The sequence below is a fragment of the Sardina pilchardus genome, chromosome 5 (genome assembly GCF_963854185.1).
Source record: "Sardina pilchardus chromosome 5, fSarPil1.1, whole genome shotgun sequence".
Taxonomy (NCBI): domain Eukaryota; kingdom Metazoa; phylum Chordata; class Actinopteri; order Clupeiformes; family Clupeidae; genus Sardina; species Sardina pilchardus.
Window position 1 is genome coordinate 19,050,944 of NC_084998.1, and position 24,645 is coordinate 19,075,588.

The 24,645-nt window shown below is 42.7% G+C and overlaps 1 protein-coding gene across 1 annotated transcript; it reads right to left on the reverse strand.

Annotated features, from left to right (window-relative positions):
* Positions 1–968: 968 nt before the first annotated feature.
* On the reverse strand, positions 969–24,151 carry LOC134080394 (platelet-derived growth factor receptor beta-like). The gene is made up of 23 exons (XM_062536812.1): positions 23,800–24,151; positions 20,380–20,451; positions 19,043–19,321; positions 18,374–18,631; positions 18,060–18,190; positions 14,739–14,904; positions 14,242–14,428; positions 13,991–14,106; positions 13,584–13,704; positions 12,595–12,806; positions 12,118–12,212; positions 11,564–11,696; positions 11,104–11,208; positions 10,868–10,978; positions 10,447–10,609; positions 9,991–10,139; positions 9,237–9,346; positions 8,584–8,706; positions 7,907–8,018; positions 7,407–7,506; positions 3,997–4,102; positions 3,468–3,721; positions 969–3,057 (listed from the first exon to the last, which is right to left on the reverse strand). Exons 2-23 carry the CDS (start codon positions 20,420–20,422, stop codon positions 2,562–2,564), a joined length of 3,570 nt encoding a protein of 1,189 aa, XP_062392796.1. The 5' UTR covers positions 20,423–20,451; positions 23,800–24,151; the 3' UTR covers positions 969–2,561.
* Between the last annotated feature and the right edge of the window lie 494 nt (positions 24,152–24,645).

Here is a 24,645-nt window from a genome sequence, read left to right on the forward strand (position 1 = left end):
AAGCATGCCATAATCATGAATACCTATCTGCTATCAACAAATATGTTCAGACTTTCCCTCAGATAAAATGCATGCTCTACAAAATGCAATTAATTCCGCTGCTTTGGCAGAATATTTACTGGGGAGGGAGAGAGATTGAATTATTACAAATGCGTCAATTTCATTTTTTTTAAAACGCATAGAGCCATCCACAAATAAAGATCTGCATTTTGCAAGGAGACTCTGATGAGGACGTGGCTTTGACACATTACAGCAATCGTGGGGCTCCCCATCTTGTTCAACTGGCAACAGATTAGCTGGGTTTAGCGTTTCGTGACTTTTAACAACTTTCATTTACACATTCTGTTCCCTACTTCAAATACATGTGTCATAAGCATCCCAGCCTATCAACACTCGTTGAACCAACTTTATTGGCTATTATAACCTCCCATAACTGTGTGCCCAATATTTGTATTTCCAATTTCTCACACCTAATGTAGCACAAGTAAACAATCCCCAAAACAGCCAGAAATCCAGTACATAAAACATGCGCGTAGGCTACACCGTTTATCTGTCCGGAGTCAACCACTCATCACCAAGATGAGCAACCCCTAAAAGTGAGGAACGGTAACCAACCTCCAAACATAGGCGTCCCTTCGACTACGAGATCAATTTCTCTCAACAGGGAACCTATCACACCTGAGCTGACCTGAGCTTGACTCTGCTCTAGATTGAGGCATCACTCACCGTCTTGGTTGTTCTGCCTGTGTTATCCGGGTCTGCCGTTGTCCAAGGCACAGGGTGATGTGACTGCCAAAGGATGGGTCCCAGGATCTGAAGGCGATCCCTTTTAGTTGTTTTGGGTCCTCGGCTTCCAATCCACCCTGCACCCCGAAGAAGGCAATCCCACTTCTGACACCAAAAATGTGGTAAAAAAATACAGTATTAATCCACAAAGAGGTAAAAAATACGCACAGGCAGGCCGACCATACGGTAGTGTACAAAGCTTTATTCACGACGCCGGAGACAGGTTACAAACACACGAGCATCCTAGGCGAGCATGAGAGCAACAAGTCTGTCCAAGACAAAGTCTTACCATTATTTATAGGACTAAGCAGGCTATTTAGGGATTACACAAGATGAAATGAAAAATCTGTCATTATTAACCAGAAAACGAAACTATCACTCCAGACTCCCCAAGAAGGTTGACCTCAGAGGTCATGGACAACAAGTGGATCGCTTCCAGACTCTGGGAGGGTGGCTAAACATCTATTTTTATACTCAGTTCTGAGCAGACATTTAACAGGTGAGATATTGTTCAATTACTGGAAATTTCCCCACAGTGTGTACCAAAGAAATGTTTAAAAAGTACAAATTCATATATCTTTTTTCCTGAGTAGATATCTTTATTGTTCACTCATTATGTTGTTATGTTGTGCAGTAATATATCTATACATGTATATGAAAGTTGTATGTAACATGTGACTACATATTACGGAAGTTACATTCTAAATATATAATTATATATATATATATATATATATATAACTGATTGGTAAGACTTAACTCTATAGATGTAGTATGTCTCCAAGCAGTAAGATTATGCTGGTGAAACCCATGTAGTACCATGTCAAATGTGAAATTATACTTCTAAAGGATCATTGAAATCCAATGTATATAAGTTACATTTACATATAACAATATTTTGCATTTGCATGAAGCAGAGCACTGAAAAATCCCTTCTGTTTGGACCAGTGTAATATCTTACTTAAGATACTTGAGCAAGATAATACTTAAAACTACATCTTTGTGCCTCTCAACACAGCACACTTCACAATTACTCACAAACCGCAAGTAGTAAGTAAACATCCATCCAATGCAGGTATTTCCTCTACATTTATGAGGTACCAAACGCTAATACAACTCAAACTTCTAAAGTGCACATTTACAAATAACTCCGAAACACCGACAAAACAACTGTAGAACTAAGGCACTGCATCAGCTGCTGTTGGTCAGAATAAGACATGATACATTTTTTTTCCTAAAACGGCAAAAATACTGAGTCCTCTAAATATAACTATACTATGCAGCATCACTGTCTATGCAAAGATAACAGGCTGAGTCCAAGTGCCACCAGGGCCACTTGGTTTCTGGGTAAAAACGTTAACATTGTCAAGCAGTAGTACTCTGTGTAAAAGGTATTTTCCAGCTGCAACTGTAAGACCAATGTGGATGTCATACTGCTGCAGAAAACCTGAAAGGAAACCAAGTATCTGCATTTCCTCTGGTGAGTGCAGATGTTCATTCGTAAGAGTGTATATAAAAAAAAGCACATTATAAACCTGAAAAAATATCATGCCCGTATATGAGTGCAATTATATCAGGTTACATACTGTATGTTTTTGCTTGTTTGACTTTGTATGCTATAGGTTGAATGTGCAACACATGGCACATACAAGAACAGATAATGGGCAGAGACCCATGTTATGAAGCACCTTGCCATTTTCCATATCAAACATGCATTTGCCTTATTGGTGGTACACAGCTTTTCACTGAATCAGCAACAATTGTTTCCATGACGTTTACAGAAAACTTTCTTCTATTTCTGGAGTGTCCGAGGCTTCCTCCCGTTGCCCTTCTTGTCCTGCACTCATTCCATCCTCTGTGTTGAGAAGACAGGCTTCCTCTGCCACGTTGGGAATCCAGGGTTCCTCAGCCACGTTAGGAATCCAGGGTTCCTCTGTCACGTTGGGAATCCAGGGTTCCTCTGTCACCTTGGGAATCCAGGGTTCCTCTGTCACGTTGGGAATCCAGGGTTCCTCTTCAGCATTTGGAATACATGGTTCCTCCGCCACGTTGGGAATCCAAGGTTCCTCGGCAGTATTGGGAGGGCAAGGTTCCTCAATTCCTTCTTCGCCTTGAGGTTCTTGTACGGGTGAGGGAACTTGTTCCTCTTCCTCTGAAGGGACTGCGTCATCACGGACGGTTGGATCCTCGGGGGCAGGGCACACTTCCACAACAACGGCCTCGGGCAAACTCACAGACGCTGTGCTGGTGTTGTCCTCAGGAGTCTGGGGGCTGGTGAAAGAACATGACACATGGTGAGAAAGACATGGCGAGGAAATGGGCAGATGACACTGACGACCAGTGAAAGACTTCTTCTTTTAGAACACCAAATGGCTCCACATATCAACACATTTTCCACAGTATTTCCTCACTATTTTCCTTAAGAAGTCAATGAAGTCACCGGTGTAAATGTAGCAGGAAGCTACGTCAAGGTGAGAACTTTCCAGTGAAGGTACGCTGTCAAAAATACACTGTCGAACTCGCACCCTCAGTCTCTGCTTTATTACCATGGCTTGATGTATCAGATACAGCAAAGCAAATCACACTGGACATGAAAACATGAGAAATTTGCGATGAGCAATTCTCTGACATATTTAGACGGTCAGTCAGAGTGTCACTCTGTTGTCATGACAGCCCTGTACCTTGAGGTGCTCTGTGTGGCAGTATCCTCCAGCTCACAGGCTCCGTCCCTGTTGATGTCGGGGATGGGGACGATGTACTCGCTGAAGACGTTAGCGCCCGTCTGGCTCGTCTCCTCCTCCTCCTCCTCCTCCCCGCGCGGTTCAAGCCTGGGAGCGTTCCCATCTGCAGAGATGGCCTCAGGCTGCGCCGGTTTGTTGCGCACAATGGCAGGGTGGTCGCTCTTCAAGAAGTTTTCGTTCACCTGGTAGTACCTCTGCAAGAGTGGTTCATGTCCTCTCGTATTAATCAAAGAGGGTGTTTTGCAGTGTGATTTGCAACTCAATTAAAATTCAAATGTAATTCAAATGTAATTCACATTACATTGACGTTACATTAGTTGACACTTTAATCAAAAATCAACTTACAAATGAATAACATTCAAGTTATACTGTGCCATAAGAGACCTTAGATTAATAACAAACAATATTATCTTGTAAAGGTAAAAGAGTTGTGTCCCGCATGCATGGAATAATAGGGTGAACACTGTACCTTTTTGTAACTGTCGGCTACCATGTTTCCCAAAGTGTGTCCAAGAAGAGAGAATGGGGGTCTTTTCTCAAACTTCTCATTCCAGCACTTGCACATAATCTCATATCTGTCAAATAAAGTGTACCCTTCGTGATGAATAACAGACCATTTACCATTTATTTCCATGTAAGAGGAAATGCCTTGTGCACATGATCTCTTTGAATGAGTGACTAAACCCAAATCCATAAACACTGTCTAACAGTAGCAACAAAAACGTCATACTTTCCAACTTCCTACAGGTCAAAAGCTCTTCACTTACATGTAAAACCATTAAATCCGGCTGGAAAAAAAACTTTGCCTTCAGACATAGCACACATACAAACATTCAGACATAACACACATAGTGACTACAACAGGATTCCCCAAATGGCATCCTACGGACCACATCTGGCCCGTCAGAATGTGGCCCAAGCCAACATGTGTGTGTTTGACATGCACAGACAAGTGTATCAATAGAGAGCATTGGATGCCATCTGTCCACATTGATGCTGTTATATTCGTCATATTTCTCATTCAAAATAGCAGAGTGATGCGAGTGGCAGATCTAAAATGGAAAAGGGGCTTCCTACAAAAGGTCTGCTTGCTTCCGACAAAAGGTCTCGCTGCACATCGCAGCACACCACCAGCTTTACATTGCGTAGGCCTGTGAGGATATTCCAACTGAAACCAATGTAGCCTAGCCCAATTAAACTGATTGCATCGCTAATGCTTGACTTGGTGAGAGCCATGAAAAACATCACTAGGGTATTTAGTTTTGCTTTAGCAATGTGGCAAACACCATTATAAATGCAACTGTCTGGAAACGTCAACTGAACTGGAACATGTAAGCGGTATAAAAAACGTATTCAGATCAACAACGCCAGAATGTATCCTTCACTTTTAATGGTATCAAAATATAATCATGGCAGGTGTGGCAGCCAAGGATTTATAGCGCCCGTCTACACAACGCTGTTTAAAAAATAATAAATAAGAAAAGAAAAAAAAACGCTCACTTGTATGTGAGGGCAGTAAATGAAAATGTTTTTGGTCAGATAAACAAATGTGTGTTAGGATGATTATTTTTACTTTTTACATTTTTAAATGTGGGTGTGCTATGCGTTTTTTTTACTGGATGCTTTGGCCCTTGGTTTTGCATGCTTGACATAATTTGGCCAAACTATTTGGGGGCCCCTGGACAACAACATAGTCTTAAGGAAGTGGTATGCTCCTCCGTGCACATTTGCGCGTGGCGACACCCTCCCCCCCCCCCCCCCCCCCCCCACACACACACACACACACGCACACACACACCACCACCACCACCCCCACTACGCGCTACGTTGATTACGCAATTACGCAGGACTGGGCATATTACACATTGGTGAGATCAATTCAAACCATAGGGTTATGCATATGTGATGTGATCTGGAAAAACACTTCAATTTGTGCAATAAAAAATCAATGATTTTCCTCCATTTCATCCCTCTCTGGTGAAATTTGGCCAATTTAAGATTCTGATACCATCCTACATGTAGCATCATTCTGGACACTGTCCCCTAGCATAATCCTGGATACCATCCTCCCAAAAGCTTACAGGGATGGTATCAGAATCATAAGTTGGTGAAACTGCACCATGTAAAGGGTTTTCCCAGATCCCATATAAACTTAGCATATAAACTTGGTTCTTTGAAGGAGAACATGAGATGTTAACCAATGGCGATCAATCGGTCATCAATCTGAACCAATCCCTAATCACTCTTCTCAGGGACGTTTTTGTGGGCCTTTGACTATGATGGCGCATCGTGATGAACTAGTCCTCTTTAGACATCTCAGGTCACCAACCTGGCCACGTTCAGGGAGTCAATGAAGCTAGAGAGGGTCAATGCTGCGGTCGTATGTGCGCAAATGCACCCATTCCCAGTGGCGGGTCATCGTTGTGAATCAAGAACCACAGCTGCGGGTAGTTTCCCCTTGATGCTGGCAGGTCCACCTGCAGCACACCTGTCCCATACTTCCGCCACAACCTGGGCGTTCAGGTGCTATTCTGACTGGTGCGGGTGGTCTCTGGACAGCAAGTGTTCTACGCACCTGGTAAATGCATCGCTATATCAATAGCGCATACTGTATGTGTACGTCCATAACAGAAATCTCCTCGCCAGGTGGCAAAGCCATGGAAAGCATATAATCTGCCTTCATAGTTGATGTATGCTACCATCGCTGTGTTGTACGTTTTGATTAAAGTGTGAGGAACAGAGCATTTATGCAGAAGCATATTCTGTCCTCTCCTTCACACTCCTCCCTCACACACGGCTCCCTAGCCGTGAAGCGAGATGTCTGTGGTCACAACGTGTCTGCAACTGTTCTCTGTGAGTGCTTGGCCAGTGTCGCAATGAGGGCTGTGGTGTACGTGTTCTAATTGGTTAACGGCAAGTCAACATGACTGAAAGAGAGCGTAAGGTTATGAATATGACCTCGGCTCTCTGAAAGAGAATAAGAAACGTTAACCCCTTTCTTGATTTCCTGAACTTGGCCAGAATGTCTAAAAGAGGAGTAGTTTATTGTGGTGCACCCTTATAGGGCCTGTTTATATTTGTTTTTAGAAGGCGTCTTGGGTGATACGATCACAAGTGGTCAGACACAACAGCGTTTACACGTCAAAGGCGTACACGTTTGCTGTCCACTAGATTTCACTATTGCCAACGCAACATTCATTAGAACTCTCATTGTCCGGGACGCATCAGAATACAATAGCATTTACACGACAAAAGAAATGTGGTCAAATGCTTTTGAGACCAGGTCGGTAAGTGATTTGACTGGTTGGATCATAATGTAGTCTTGTATTTACTGACCACTTGTGATTGAATTGTGAAACAGGTAATTGGAGATGGGATCAGACTGATGATTTCCCATTGTTAACATCTCGTGTTCTTCTTCAGTTATGCATAACCTTACTAATACATGGCACGTTTATCTAGCTAACTTGAGGTTCTGACTGGTGTGTGAACAATTCTGACTCATAATGTTTCTAGCAAGAGAGTTGTGTGCTGATTGGGTTTGAGTTGTGGTGATGTTCAAAACATTTGAATCGTTTACATTTTTGGGAAATGTCTCTGTCTTTTGGTAAATGCTTTTGATTTAGTTCTGCTAACAGTATTCAAGCAGTCAAGAAAACCTGTAATGCAAAGGGTAAAGTGTGATGAATATAAAAGCAAAGCCTATGATGATGACAAACTTCACTTCAAAATTATGTTTAACATGACTAATTGGTTGTAAAAGGTTGCTCTGTGTTGACCAGTGGAAAAATAATGGACTCCTGCTGGAGAAAAATATAATAGTTTCACACAAAAAATCGTTCACATTTTGGACCAAACATGAAGTCGTTGGGGTCTTACATTTCATCAGTGGCATGTGTGGGTCGGGTCATTCTGTAGCCCCTCTTTAAGGCGTTGTAGAACTGCTCATTCATCGGGATGTCAGGGTAAGGTGTTCCTCCTTGAGTAAAGCAGTGCAACAAAACATTTTCTTTCAAAGTCAAGCCTGGCTATCAAATACAGATTTACAGTAAGTTGTGGGGAAACAGAAGAGAAACTTTGAATGATGCAGAAACTGAAAGCATGTAGTCAAACATTTAACACATGTTAAAGGAAGTGCAAACAATAGCTTGCTGGCTCGCTTCATGCTATCAGCAGGGTGATCACACATATAAATAGCTAACTTAATCAAACATCTTGATCTCTATTTGAAACAATGTCTTTTTACACTAAAAAGTGGCAAATAAACACATTAAATAAAAAAACGCATACATAAGAAATAACTGAAGATGACTCTACCCCATCTAACTCTATGTGATATTAATGATAGAAGAGGCCTGCATATAGGTCTTTTTACGTGCCTAGTGTGAAGATTTCCCACAGCAATATGCCAAAAGACCAAACGTCACTCATGCCGGTGTACAAATTCTGGAATATGCTCTCTGGAGCCATCCACTTCAGGGGCAGGAACGTCTGTAGCCACAAAGACAGCACAACGACACAATTACCGAGAATCACACAGAGCACAGAATGTAAACAAGGACAAAGAACAGCTTCTCTACCCCTCTCCAGCCCCTATGGTAGGACAACCACAACAGCCAGAGTGAATTCACCCAGTCCGTTAAGTCCAGGGTGTAGTTTCACATCCCCTTCATCCCCACCTCAAACACCAAACCCTAGAAACCTCAGTGGAAAGGGAATCTGCTGGCCGGGCCAGACCTTCTCCATCTCACCACATTTTTGGTAGCAGAGGACCGGAAACAGCAATTGAAATGCGTCATAACTGAACCAGTCCAACGTAAACATTTCTCTATTTATATTCCAAAAATATTCAAAGGCAGAGGGCAGCACGCTTAAGACAAAGGATGAGATGGTGTTGTTTACACAATTGCTGTGTATTGTCTACAAAATTAGCTGTTGCTTTTCCACAATTGATACCTTGAGGATGAGTAACCTTGAGGACAAGTAGCCTTTAATTACTATTGAGGATTAACTTTTTGGAAAAGCCATATGTTATATACTGGGATTAGGGACTCACATTGCCTTTGGAGACGTAGTTGGAATCATTCATGACGTCTCTCGCTAGCCCAAAGTCACAGATCTTCACAAGCTTCCCTTCACAGATCAGCACGTTTCTGGCAGCAAGGTCTCGGTGAACACACTGCTCTCACACACACACAGGGACATAAATAAGTCACACAAACACAACAGGAAGGATAGGATCATTCTCAATCCAAATCCCAGGGCCATTTGTCTCTTTCAGTACGGTGAAGAATGAAGATGCATTTCTAATAAAAATAATAATAATAATATTAATAATAAGCTTAATTTGCATTGCACTTTTCATACACAGAATGCAGCTCAAAGTGCATTACATTTGGAACATTTAACACAATAATAAAATAAAATAATAATAATTATAACAACACATGAAGGCTAACACAGCAAGTTTTTGCGGTAGGCTTTGCTAAGGCCCCGATGATGTGGAAGTGGTTAGCCTTAGTATGTTCTTAGCATTTGTTGTGATCATATGAATTTACAGACATTTAATGAACATAACAACCGCAATACTGGCAGCCTTAACCCTTCACCCCCTACAAGCACGCCATATGGCAACAGTTTGACACATAACTTTGAAAGTGGAAGTAGCTTTAGAGGAGAAAACTGTTTCAAGTATTTTGGATTTTTTACATTTTTGGATGCCAGGAATTCCATTCCTTTGACCACTTGGAAGCCAAAGCCCACCAGGTCCATGTAGGTCAGAATGGGTGAATCACTGATCGCCAGGGACCTCTCTTGGCCTGAACAGAAAGAGATGGATAAATCACGTTTAAAAAAACTAATTAATTCATTCTTTTATCTAAAAATGTATCTTGGCATCTTCTGCGTCTCACAGCACAAACCACACTCTAAGTTCTTGTTATTTCTTTTCATGAGCCAGAACAGCTTTGCAAGTTAAATGGCACATTACTTTTTGACATTAGGAATATTACAGATGCGTGTCAGAAAAAGGGGGAAAAAAAGAAAAAAACATCTCTTTTGACGTAAGCCAAGCTGTCTTTCAAAATCATAAAGAGGAATATGGTCAGCATCTGGTCCATCTGAGTGTTGAAATTCACCCAATGACTTCAAGACACAGTAGGTCTGGGCTGTGGCTTTGTAAAGGTTTGCCCTCTCTTCCACGCAGTTTATTACTAGTTGCTGAGGGGAGGTGAGGAAGGGGAAGTATCATGAGACTGTTCTCCAAACGAAATGCAACATTGGATTGTTTGCACTTGCGAATTTTTCGGTCACCTATGCCAATAATTGTTCTGTTCTGTTATTACTATGACTGTAGCTTTTCATTTCTTTATGGGAGACTGAAAGAAGGTAAAACAGAGAAGGCATGTACAGTAATGCTGTATGAATAGATGTATTTTCACTCAAATTCACCCATAAACTTTACCTTGCCCCTGGTAGTTGTCTTGTTGGTAGGGTGTTTCATAAACTGACGGTTCGATGTCTGCATATTTGATATTATCACTTAGTTCTTGCATAGGCACATATTCCAGTGAGTCCTCCTTGGTCATGTCCATGTAGCCCCCATCAGACTCACTAGAGGAGAGAACACAAGAGATAGCCTAGCACAAATGCTCAAAGACACATACAGCAACATACATATCAGTCCTCTGACTCTATACACTGGCTTTTTGACACTACTTCAGTCGTGTAAACGCTCAGGACAACCAAGTTTAAATTGTGATTTTAAAATTTCTAAAGGAGCACGTAAGCTATACTTCATATAGACAAACATAACCCTTAGTAAGCAAGATACACAGATGTAAAGTAATATCATATTTCATTTTTAACTCCAAAAAGGTGGTGTTAATTTAACACTAAAAACTCATATAGCTTCTCTTGCCTTTTGCCCTGAGTGGTGCCAGCACCATCTGCATTCTCTCGGCACATTTCGGTGTCCCTGCGGTTCTTGTCAGTGTAGTACTGTAGGAAGGTGTGCTTGTTCCGGTGAAGGTAGTCCACCAGGTCACCATAGCGACAGTACTCCGTTATGAGGTAGATAGGACCTTGGATGAAAACAGGACAATCATTATTTGGGATGCACATGTAGGAGCAAAATCATTGTAATGTAATCCTATGATTGACTGTGCTAGGTTATTATTACAACACACTGTAGTATTACATATGATGTGTTTATATTTTTCAAAAAAATTGAGGAACAAAATATGTTCCTCAAATATGTCAATATGTTCCTCAAAATGTATTAAATATGTCTGTGTGTGTGTGTGTGTGTGTGTGTTTGACTTGTGTCGGCTTGTGCCCACCTCGCTTTGTGCACGCGCCCAGCAGATTGACGATATTCAGATGGGGCCCCAAGTGACTCATAATCTTGAGTTCAGAAATCAGAGCCTGAGTCTCACTTCTCCTTGCTGTAGCTGTAGAGTGGAGCACAGAAACAACAGGAAGAGGGGTGTCATTATTTGATGTCAGAGCCATTCCGTGTCCAGAGGCAAGGCGTGCAGGGACCGGAGATGTGCTCAGAGCCACGGACGACACTCACACTTCAGCATCTTCACGGCCACTTTAGTGGTGGACTGGGAGTGGCCCAGGCCGTACGCAGTGGCCTCGACGACTCTGCCGAAGGCCCCCGACCCCAGAGTGTGACCTAAAATAACATCAACGCATAATGACACACTACAATCCAGTTTTGTCAGGAAAACAAATAAGTAACAGATGTTTAAATTCATTACACTTTCACAGGCATGCTTTTCAAATTTCTCAAAGCATTTTGTAGCTGTCCAGCTATGCGAAAACACGTCTGTATATTGTACAAAGGGCCACTACATATATTTTGCTTTTTGTTGGCACAATTCCATTAATTGACACAATATTAATCAATACAAATACAAGATATAAATTGAAAAAATATGTACTTGAAATTAGTTACTTTCTCAGTTAAAATAAAACTAGGTCATTGCATGTCCTCGATAATGTTGTTGTGGATTTGTTGTTGTTCTTACCCAACACAAGGCTGTCACGGGGTACTTCCCAAACGGAATCATAAGGCAGAGCCATAGGGTCCATGTATTTGTACTCATGGCCATCGGAACTCACAGACTCAATCACCTTCCATCGGATCTCATAGCGAGGTTTCTGAGTGCAAATATGTGCTGTTAGTCAATGTGTGCACCATGCAATAATATGATCCATGACCTATGAACTATGGCCTACGTTTATCACATAGTATTAATGTCTATGAGTCACATATTAGCCATTTTTCCAAAAGGTTTCATATTCACATAATAATTTATCAGTAAAAAAAAATACATGGAGCAGTCTAATGAAATGGCAAGTTTCCATCACATTAAATTGCAAATTAAACGCAAGTGATTCAGAAATATTGTGTAAGGGGGTCATCATCTGTAAACATTCCTTGACCTTACAAAATCATTCCAGAGCACTTCTCAAAATGTAGTGCTGATGATGGATGTCTGGCATGCAATATGAAAGAACGCCAGTCATGTGAAGTCTGTCAGGGGACTGAGATCTGAGATAAGGATGGATGGATCATTACCTTCCTCCAAACAGCTATTAGGATGATGAGGAAAATGACTGCAATGACCACCAAGGCCAGCACTGCAGCCATCACAGCCACTTGAGAGGAAAGAGCTGCAGATACAGAGAGGACAGCTGGAATTACAAGCATGCACAGGAAATACAAACACGTAAACATATGAATATAACACATACAGTATAGTAATTTCCCGCATATAAGCCGCATTGTGCATAAGCCACAGGACAGTATTTTATGCAAGTAAAAAGAAATGAAACAATATTAACACCGTATTAACTGCCCCCCTGTATTAACCTCATAGCTGAAGAAATTTAGCAAAATCAATGTATAAGCCGCGGCTAATAGTCAGGAAATTACAGGTATACAGACACAAATACAGTGTATGACATAACATGTAGCTATGTACCTATCACCATTCATTTATATTCATGTTAACCAAGTTTATACGATCATGAAGGGATGGCACAGCGCACGTACAGTTAGACACCAGTTTGATGTCCCAGGCTCTGCGGCCTCGGTCGTTTCGAGCCTCACACCGCACGGACGTGATGTCGCCCAAGCGCTGGAATGTCACCACGCTGCGCACGCGGCTCTTGCCGCGGCCAGTCACCTCAGTGACGTTCGTCTGGATGTCCACGTTTTCAGGGTCGTGGATAAGAAGCTGCCAAGGGGTTGTTTTGTTGCTGCATCTGTATACCATATGTTTCAGAAATTGCTTTAGAAAACAATATTCACATAAATAATAACTATCTGTATCTCAGCTCCATTTCAAGACATGAACAACGCTACATACTGTATACTATACTATGTCAAACTTGCTTCACTTGCCACTTGCTTCATCAGTATCACCCAAAGCTGTTTACTGGTGACATGCATGCTGTGCTGACCTCTAGAGGAGCCCGTCTGAAGTTGAATTGGAGATTTGTGCTCAATGTAAAAGCCCCAGTCAGATTCCTGTGCTGTGCTGTGCTGTGCTGTTCGCTGTTGTACTGTGCTAGACTATGCTGTGCTGTGCTGTGCTGTGCTGTGCTGTGCTGTGCTGTGCTGTGCTAAACTATGGTGTACTGTGCTTTGCTTTGCTGTGCTGTGCTGTGCTGTGCTGTGCTGTGCTGTGCTGTGCTGTGCTATGGTGTACTGTGCTGTAATGTGCTGTGCTGCGTTGTACTGTGCTGTGCTGTGTTGTACTGTGCTGTGCTGTGCTGTGCTGAGTTGCATTGTGTTGGACTGTACTGTACTGTACTGTACTATATTGTAGCACATTATATTGTATGTGTTGTACTGCTGTGTGGTGCTGAGCTGTGCTGTGTTGTGATGTACTGTGTTGTGTTGTACTGCTGCTGTGCTGTGCTGTGTTATGTTATATTGTACTGCTGAGCTGTGCTGTGCTGTGCTATGCTGTGATGTACTGTGTTGTGTTGTACTGTTGTGTTGTACTGCTGTGCTGTGCTGTGCTGAGCTGTGCTTACCTCTGTGAGATGTGACAGCTGTACCAGTGGATGGTGGGCGTGGGGACCCCCTCGGCTGAGCACAGCACCCCGTGCCCTTTGTCCATGTGGATGTCCGACAGCTCCTTGATCTGCGGGGGCGCTGCAGACACGCAGAACACACAGAAAGAGGGGGCTTTTACTTTCAAGCCATATGGACACATCTTACTGCCATTTGACTGTTTTCTTCACCTGCCCAGGGAAAGCAGATGGAAATTAGCTTGTAAGACTGGCACAAAGCATTTTGTACTTTTTCAGTCGCTAATGCATTTTGCACATGGTCCCTGAACAAGCTCCACTTGTAGGCCTATGAGCATTAATATTACAACATGTATTACATGTAACGTTTATGTGGATTGGATGTGTAAATACAGTGCATCAAAGCTCACCTTTGACCTGCACTTCAAAGGTTACCTCCTTGGAATCGTCCTCATTTGTGACACTGACTTTGTAGAGGCCGTTCTGCTCCATTCGAACTCTCACTAGAGTCAGAACACTCACATAACTGCCCGGAAAAAAAACACAAAACATACGGCAATCACTCTCTTTGTTATAACAAGTTAAAGCAAGCCTAGGTCATATGAACTGATGACTACTGCTAGTTTTTGCTCCACCATCAAAGAAAGGGAAAAGAAGTTACCTGGTGCCATGCACTTTCCTCGTGTCGACTGTCACAGAGTCTGAGAGAGTGAGAGTCTCATTGTCTTTGGTCCAGATCACCTGGGGATCTGGGTACGCCTCAATGGGCACGTAGAGTTCCACATTCTCATTGAGCTGGGCCGAGATGTTTACCTCAAGATCTGCATCCAGTCGAACGTAGCCCCTCTCTAAGGAGACAGATAACTCAGATCAAGTATACGTACAGCATAGGCAATCGTAGATTATCATCCTCTATATGAGTGGCAGAGCTTGTATACTGCTATCACACCGCTTCATGTATTCTCTCTGTGTTTTTTTTATTGTTAATCTTTTTAATGATTTAATTATTGCAGTCTTACTGATGTGAATGCAAAGAAAAGACACCATTTTTGAATTAAGTAAACAAAAAATAAAAAATAAAAGTGTGCTAATTTAAAGCACAAAAAAAATCCCTGAAAGAGGTTTTCTGGTACTTAATGACGAGGCATCCGAACTCACGTAACACTGTGATGGTGATGTTGTCCACTGCCATGTGACCCTCCATGGTGTCTTGGACACGGCACACGTAGCTGCCCGAGTCCTGAAGAGTGACGTTGGGAATGGTCAGGCAGGAACGTAGACTGCCTCGACTGGGCAGGAAATCCGTCAGTGGCTCAAGTGTTTTCTGTCAGAGGTTGAAGGAAACAGTAAACAAGTTGAGTACAACTACAGTACGCTCTCACACTCTGCAGTGTATTTTGACCTGTAACCATGAGGTGGAAAAGTCCAGCTTCAGAAAGTAAAAGTCCAACCATGTATTGGTTCTACCTGTGCTCTTGACACAGGTGACCTACAGTAACTAATGAGTTGCTCTACCTAGCTGAAGAATTGTGCTAATTAGAATCAGTTGGTTTAATTGAATGGCGGGCACAGATTATGTGGTAGGACTTTAACTTTCTGAAGCTGGACTTTTCCACCTCTGCCATTAACCAGAGCAAGTGTGCAATCATATAACATACAGTGGGGAGAATAAGTATTGAACCCATGCTAACGTTGACTAAAGAGAGGAATATGTGAGGGTATGTGATGATGTGGGGCTATTTTAATTCCAAAGGCCAAGGGAACTTAATCAGGATGCATAGTATCCTGGATCCATGAAATAGCTGGCCTTTAAAAATAAAAACATATTTAAAAAAATCCTCCTGCTCCTATGGGAATTTAACATAGGGGTCAAATACTTATGCCCCCTGTATTTAAGGAAGAACATTGATTTATTTACGATACATTCTTCAATCGCAAAGAAGATTGGTGTCCTTAGCGGTTTGATTTTTACTAAAAAAAATGTATTAAGGGATTAAGATCAATTGTCAAAAGGTGATTTTATATTCCTCTTTTTAGTCAACTTTAGCATGGGTTCAAATACTTATTCTCCCACTGTATATGGAGACAATCTACAACTGGAAAGAACTAAGAGACCACTGCAAAGTGTGTCTCTGATGATACTATTTATAGGTATGTGTTTGAGTCAAATTTACTACGTTGACTGACAACATTTCTCCCTAACCCCAAATAAACATTGTCATTTAGAGCATTTGTTTACAAAAAATGACAAATGGTCAAAATGTCAAAAAAGATACAGTGTTTTCAGACCTCAAATTATGCCAAGAAAGCAAGCTCATATTCATTCATAAACAACACAATACTAATATTTTAACTTAGGAAAAGGTCAGACATCAATATTTAGTAGAATAACCCTGATTGTCAATTACTGCTTTCATACATCTTGGCATGCTCTTCACCAGTCTTTCACATTGCTTTTGGGTGACTTTATGCCACTCGTGTCGCAAAAATTCAAGCAGCTCAGCTTGGTTTGATGGCTTGTGACCATCCATCTTCCTCTTCATCACATTCCAGAGGTTTTCAATGGTGCTCAGGTCTGGAGATTGGACTGGCCATGATAGGCTCTTGACCTGGTAGTCCTCCATCCACACCTTCATTTAACTTAGCTGTGTGGCATGGTGTGGCATTGTCCTGTGGATTGTTTTTTTCCCAGCAGAGTTGGAGAACATTGTTAGAGCTGAAGGAACCCAGTCTTCTTCCAGGATGACCTCGTATGTAGCTTGATTCATGCGCCTTCGCAAAGACGAATTTGCCTGATTCCAGCCCTGCAGAAGCAACCCCCCATCACTAAATCACTAAAACTCCACTGAATATGGGTGTGAGACACTGTGGCTTGTGACCGTAGACAACAAGGCGCTAGACAAAATTGAAAACTGACTCATCAGAGAAGATGACCTTACTCCAGTCCTCTATGGTCCAATCCTTATGGTCTTTTGCAGACCTCAGTCGGGGCTTTTTTCACAACTTGAGCCCTGCCCCAGGAACCTATCTCTAACCATTTGTTGTCGTGTTCACCCCACGCTGTCACTTGCCATTCTTTTTGTAGGTCACTTCATGGTCATCCTATGGTTGCTGAGTAGGATTTGAATGAGTTGACAGTCATCCCGGTCAATGGAGAGCGATTTCCTCCCTCTGCCGATCTGTAGCTTTGTTGTTCCCAAAGTCTGCTGCTTGACCTTGTTCTTTTGAACTGCCATCTTGAAATGTTGAGGATGGAAGATAACCTGACATTCACTGTATCTCTCTGCCAGTAAAGTCAGAATTGAACCCTTATTTTCCTCACTCAAATGTTTTCTTTTCAACTATTTTGGCATGGTCAACAGTTAATATAGGGGAGAATGGGGTAAGATGAGCCATTTGTATACATTCTTCATCAAAGAGGTTTTGTTTTGTAACCTTTGCATCGATCAAAAATTCAAAGTGTTCTAAACTTCTGCAACCAATAACTCTTTGATAACGTATAAGGGTAAAGAGTGATCATGTAGCACAACTTACCCCAATATGTGGGGTAAGATGAGCCTAGGTGTAGGGTAAGTCGGGCCAAAACTAACATTTCAGGTAAAACATTGTTTTTTCTTCAGACAATAATTTCTACAAACAGCAACACCAACATTTAACTGAGCACTGAAAACTGAAAACTTGCCAAAACAGGTTTAGGCCTAAAAATGTGTTTGTCACTTGTTTACCTTAAATAGGTCTGATTACTGTAATTTGCTACCTAGTCTCTTTAGCTCTTAGTAACAAAAAAGAGCCATATAGAATGAGGTCACAAAATCAAGGTAGAGTTAAAAAATCTTACAGATGCAATACAAGTACTAGTTGGCAGGCTCAACTTACACCATCTCTGGTGGCACATCTTACCCCACAACCACCATTTTGAAAGCAAATGCTCACAAAAAGCTAAGGTAACATTCATGATTTTGTTTAGCACTCACATCATAGCTCATAAAGGTGCACCAATTGAGGTATAATGCTTCTGAATGTTTGTTTTTTTAAAACCACATTTGCCATGTGCTGTACCTTTCCACGGATTGTGAGGAGTAATTCCCTCTTTCTCAAAGTGCTGTCACAAGATAAAACTTTATGGTTTCCTACAAAAAAGAGGTGACTCATCTTACCCATATGCTCAACTTACCCTGGTCTCCCCTACCTCATTAAGTATAAGGTGTGCTTGTGTTGTAATTCAACAGACACTGGAATGAAATGGCTGTCATACATGTAGAGAATGCTGATTTCAGAAAAAACATAACAGTGGTCTCTTTTTTTTCCCCCAGACCTGTATAACATACAGTATATGGAAACTACCTACCTATCTACCTATCTATCTATCTATCTATCTATTACAGTAACCGGCTCACAAAAGGCCAACATATTTCTGTTAGTACAGATGTTGTATTGTAAGCACTGTGCAGCAACAGTATTTAGTATTTGTTTACCAACCTCCTCTCGAGGGTATTCCCACTCAAAGAGCACGATCTCTGCTCCTTTCACTGTGCAGTTCACCGTCAGCGGCTCGCTTTCTTTCACAACAGTCTTAGAAGCCGTTATGAAGGCCTCCATGCTTACTGGAACTAGAATCAATGTTCAAAGAGGCTTCTTATTTCTAACACAAACATATAAATACAGCAACATCCATGTTCTTTGTAGATGTATTATCTGCTATGTTGCAATGTGGTTTTGAGTGTTGTTACAGTATGTTGGCATGAGGGTTGTTATGTAGTCATAAATGTGGCTCACTCCAGTACTTCACTGACCTACGATGCTGAAGACGTAGTAGACGCGAGACTCCTTCTCCTGGCCTTCCAGGAGCCCTCTGCAGATGTAGGAGGTGTCGTTGAGGGCGGCGGTGAAACCCTCGCTGGGCCGGTACCGGGCCTGGACGACCGCCTGGCTGGTCTTCTCGTACAGGGTGACGCTGATGCGAGGGTCCGTGACCACGCAGGGGATGGTGGCCTCCACGCCTTCCTTCATCACCAGCGTTGACGGCAAGGAGACGAACCACACCTCAGGGTCTATACGGCAAGCAGCAGGAGGCAGAGGAGGGGGTCACATCGTGCAGTGTAGCTACTGAGCTCATTTTGCATGTACAGTAATTCATTTTGATTTATTGAATGCTATGGTCTGTCTTAAACTGCGCTTAAAACACAACATTTCTGTTTAGCAGTAATGGTAAAAGCAATATTTGTATGTGTGTGTGTGTGTGTGTGTGTGTGTGTGTGTGTGTGTGTGTTTGTGTGTGTGCATGTTTGTGTGCATGTTTGTGTGTGTGTGTGTGTGTGTGTGTGTGTGTGTGTGTGTGTGTGTGTGTGTGTGTGTGTGTGTGTGTGTATGTGTGCACGTGTGTGTGCGACGTGTCCTGTAAATACTAAATACACCGTACATATATACTTTTCATTTCCGTCTGGCCGTGCGTGTGTGTATACCTGGCACGAACACAGAGACCTCCTTGGCCTCGTGTGCGGCCTGCTCCTCACACACATACAGCCCTGTGTGCATCCACGTGGCGTTGGTCAGCCGCAGCACGCTGGACGTGCCCTGGTCGTCCACCTCCACGCCATCGACGGACTCGTGCGGTGTCCTCCACGTCACCTCGGTCCAGCCGGAGCACACCACCTCCAGGGACGAGTTGGCGGCCAGGATCACCTCCGCATTATTGGGGGAGATCTCAAGGGGCAGTCCACCCGGGCAGAACTGCAGTAACACTGATGAAGAGAGAGATAGAGAGAGAGAGAGAGAGAGAGAGAATGAGTGAAATCAAATGATATCAAGGGTTTCATTTTAACCTTAATTGCTTTCCAACAGGAGACGAGGAGGCTGTTGATCACCTGAGAATTTTAAGCATCAATTTAATTGCTTTGATGCTTTTCTCACATCACTATTACTGTAACATTTGCACAGCAGTTGGTGCATTTCTCAAAACATTGAGTGCAAAACCTAGTGGATAAGATAACAAGCAAAAGCATGTCACTTGCTCAAAATGGATTGTCCATTCCTCAAAAGCACATCACTTGCTCAAAATGGATAGTCCACTCCCCAAAAGCAAGGGGAATGGACTATCCATTTTGAGCAAGTGATGTGCTTTTGAGGAATGGACAATCCATTTTTGAGTCAATGAAACTGCCAGTGTCATCAAAATGAAAAGTCTTGACACCATGTTTACGAACAAGATAGTCAAATGGCTTTGTCATGTTTTCATTATTACTCTATCTCAGTGTTTTCCTATGCAAAACTCGGTGACACTACAGTACCTGAAAATGCCCAAGATAGCACTATACAGGTTATACACTACTTGTACAGTCATATACAGTAAAGATACACAATTGCTGTAGTTAGGGGAGTAAGTCAGTAGGCCTACAAGACACTGAAGACGTATGTTTCACATTTTTACTGTATGCTCTTTGCATTTCTACAGCGTTGTGACAGAATTGATAACTAGTTCAACAATTTTGTATGTAATGACTCTATGAAGAAATGAAGACTATTAGTTTTATTGGAAATGACTATTCAGCATCCATAAGTATAGTTCATTTTGACTGACATGACATAAGCAAATGATAATGTCCAAAAGCATTTGCAACTTGTTCAGAGGAAGGCAAAATTGCCACTATGATGTGTACAAATTACTAAATGTTGTGGAGGTTGAACTAATAGTTATGAGAAGTTTCATTCTGATCTGAGAAAAGCACCAAAGCGATTGAGAAAAACTGTAATTAATTGAGGCAGCACTTCAGCATGTCTCCACTTGTCAAGCAGACCTTACCTGCAAAGAAGAGCCCAAACACCTTGTCCCAGTAGCTCCTCATTGTGCAGAGATGATTGAGAAAGGATTGTCCTGTAACAACAAACGTTAGTAGTCAATGTTGTTGTCACACATGCTTAACTAGATAAGAATGCCTGGAAAAAGCCAAGAGATGCTTTCAAAATGGATTTGCAAAGGCCATGACAGTAGTCACACAGGACAATGTTCTTGTGTAGGAGTTGTTTTGCATTCTTTCAAAAATGATGGATGGACAATACAAACGCAGACTTCGCGGCCAGAATATTCTGTGGCCATCTATCCAGCTCCAGAGGTTTGATGAGCCATTCGACACCCAGAGTAAGAGATGGGCCCTTTGAATTATACGCAACTCTGTGTGTGATGTTTTTAAAGGGGAGGGGAGGGGGGGGGGCAGAGAGAACCCCAGCTCTGGAAGCAATTAAAGCAGATCAAAGAACACAAAGCACAAAGAGAGAGGGAGAGAGAGAGAGAGGAGATAAAGAAGAGAGGGGGACAGAGAGGGAGACAGAGAGAGAGAACGAGACGAGACAATGGTGGTGGTGTAGGAACATGGAGTGGCTCGGTCAGTGCTCAAAGAGCATTTGCTGTTTGGAGCATCTAAGACACTGTCTGGCCGCCAACTCCAGCACTCAAAGGCATCTGGGTAAGGGCCGGCCCAGCTGGGGCTTGTCTCTGCATTCATAACACACATATTGGATTGCCTGGAACTCTTTAGCATTCCGTGCGAGTATCTCCAAAAACCTGAGGACAATGCTTGTGGACACTGGACACTACAGCCTGCTATTCAGTGCATGCTGTTTTAAATCTCCGTTGCCTCCACTGAGGAAGCAGACAGTAGAATTCAAATTCACGCCACAATTAATGTTTTCCAAATATTCAGAGAAGTAATTCTGTGAAGATTATTTAGAAAAATTTACTCTTTGTGAGGACTTCTGTCTCAATGCGGACCACTATTCTTTCCCCTACCTTTTAGTTCATGAGTAAAACTGTGGCCCCGCATTCTTTTGATTTCGCTGGAAAAAAGGGGGGAGCCTGAAGGCTCCTTTGAAACTGGTATAATCCAGACCGGACAGCTAACAGCGTGCGGAGCCAAAGATGTCAGGGATGCCGTCCAGCGTTTTATGAAAGCTCTCCGAGCAGACGGGGCACTAGTGGGAGGACCTGCAGACAAAACCTCACCACTTTCACTGCTGTGTGACTGTTTTGTAAATCTATGGGAGCTCCTGGCTGCCTCCTCACAAAATGTTTTACTAGGGAACAGTTGACATCCGAGCCTCCGGCCTTTTGTGCCAGCAGGAGAAGTGCGTCTATGCACATGACATTTTCCCTGGCATACTCTGATAGATTCAGTTCATTCTAAAGAGCTCTTCTTTGATAAACTGAAACACTAGGAGACTTTAGTGTGCCACATGAAGCTGCTTTGGCAGCCAGCTCGTTTGTATAAGAAGACTTTCAGTCTGCAAACTAAATGAGACAGAAAAGCTCCAGTGGTCGACACCACCAAACATTTGGAATGCAGCAAAACTGCAAATAAACACTTAGTCATTCAGCGCGGAGCAAAAGTTCACACTAACGAACCCTTCATTTCCTGATATGACATAAAGAAACAAGGCATATGTTATTGAAATAGCATGAGAAAAAACACACACACAGTACACACACACACACACACACACACACACACACACAGACACACACATTCACACACACACACACACACACACACACACACACACACACACACACACACACGCACACCCACACACACACGCACACCCACACACACACATCCTGTCCCTAAAACATGCAAGCGAGGATTAGCTCACAGTCCAAATAAAGCGCACTCTCTCAGGCAAATAACAAAAACAAACACTTGGGCCAAGATCACTTTGTAATATTGTAGAAGACTGTGTGGGACCAACATATCAATTCAAAAACATTCCCACAGCAAATTGCTGTCACGTCTGGTGCGAGGCTTTAGATGGGGAAAATCCCTGAGTTGGTAGAGGTTTTCACAAGTTCAGGGAACCAAACAGGCATGATGGTGTTGTTTTTGTGTGGGCGTACGAATGACTTGCTAACTAGATTGAAAAGCAGACCACTGACCTAGCTTGCCCCGGTATGGTACGACAAGCAGCCTGAAGTAAGCAAAACTGCGCTCCACTTCAACTGTGGACAGGCCAGCTTCAGACAGACCGGCAGCAGATGCTTTTGCTTGATGACTCAGGCATGTTCCTCATCACTATCTTGCGATGACTCAATGGGGACCAGCAGAGCTTTGTTTTGCTTTATTCTGGCGAAATTATGCTTAGTAATGGCATTCTCTATGTCTCCCCCACACAGAAGTGGGCGGCTGTCCTGAGGCCGAGATCAACCCAGTTCCCGAACGTTCCATAGTAGCCAGGATACCGCATATCACCATAGAGGACTTGCAATCAGCTTAGTCTATATATGGATGCTGTCAGCATTACTAACAAGTAGCACTTGCTAGAGATTCCATGAGAATGATACAGACATTCACAGCATTGCTATATCATCTAGGACCTACACCAGCCACACCAACATTGAGAACAGACACACCAGCTGAAAGACAAACTTAAATTGGTGCAGCAAACAAATTATGTAACTGTATGGCAAAATCAAATCCTGTCACAGCCTCTGGTGTTTTCAATGGTCAGACTCAAAAAAACAACTGTGGTGGGCCCTTACAGCAGGCATCTGTTTTTACACTCCAACACAACGCACTTGAAGGCATTTTGGATGTGGTTTCCATAAAAAGAAAAAAAAAAGTCACAGACTGCATAAGCTCCCTCAATGGTCTTGCCAGAAAGTCCCTGCTCTGAAAATAAAATAGAAGGGGCAGGGTTTTAATTCTTTCTATTTACACGACTTTCCAGCTTCATTTCCACAAAGAGGCCCCGCACGTCCTGTGATGGAGAAGTTGGATCTCTGTGTAAACATGGAGCCAGCAGGAGCCTGAAACCCTGGCGCTCCCAATCTGTTAGTGCAATTAAAAATGTCACTGGCCGTGGCACAGACCAGCTCCAGTGAGTGAGAAGGAAGACGCACTCTTCTTCTCTGGCGCTGGTAGCAATCACACACTCTTCGCGTAGACCATGCTCCATGCTTTGCACTGACTGGTCTTGCAGCCTTTCACAATTTGGTGTGCATACAGTATATGTATGTGAAACAACGGTTCTTCCGAGGGTTTGCATGCTTTTCATGATTAGCCATAACAATAACAGCATGCTTACATGACCAAAGCACAACAATGAATAACATGAGAGATTATATAGATGGGAAGGAGAGAGAGAGACAGAGAGAGAGAGAGAGAGAGAGAGAGAGAGAGGGAGGGAGACAGAGAGAGAAAGAGGTAAAGAGGGAAAATAAGATTCAACATACCTCTTGCATGAAGCACCTCAAAATCTGGTCTGCAGGGCTGCAAAAGTGAGCTCTGCGACTTGGTTTAGTGTCTTCCTGTTCACTGCAGGAACTGTCTGGAAATCTCAGCAGCCCGAGGAATCACCAAAGTTCTCCGAACGCTGAAGGAAGCTCCACGCACTTCTCAAACTGACAAAGGTGTGAGCACAAAAGATGATAACCGTCCGGTTTGCATTGCCTTTCACAACAAACCTACATTTTCCACCAAACTAACCATACACACGCTTGCTTCTCAAAAAAAAAAAAAAAAAAAGAATACAAATACGTCACAAATGGATGGACGTGTCTCAGTTGAAAGCAAGTCTCCTGTAACTCTCACAAATGAGATTGCTTTGCCCCAGTTTGATAGGGAGAGGCAGACATACGTCTTCCTTTCAGGGTGTGCAGCTCTGCTGAAAAAGCTCTCTCTCGCTCTCCCTCTCCCTCTCTCTCTCCTGCTCTCTCTCTCTCTTGCAGAGACTGCCTGCATCTGTTTTCAATCTTGGCTTCCCCCCCTTATTTTTCCTTTCCCGACTCAGGATGTGAGTGGATGGCTAGAAAATTCATGGCTCTCGCCAGCAGCTGAGTTAGGGCTTTCTATTTATTTGTGGGATTTTTGGGGGCAGAAAGGGGCAGAAAAGGGAGACTGGGAAGGGGGAGGGTGAAGAAGACGTAGCTGTAGGAGGGAGAGAGGCTATATAAGTAAAAGGCTGCACTGGAGGAATCTAAATGGATTTCCAATCAGATAAATCAGTTTGTCTCATCTATAGACTTGTGAGGCATTGGTGAAAATATATACATTGCTACAGGACATGCACAGAAATGCAT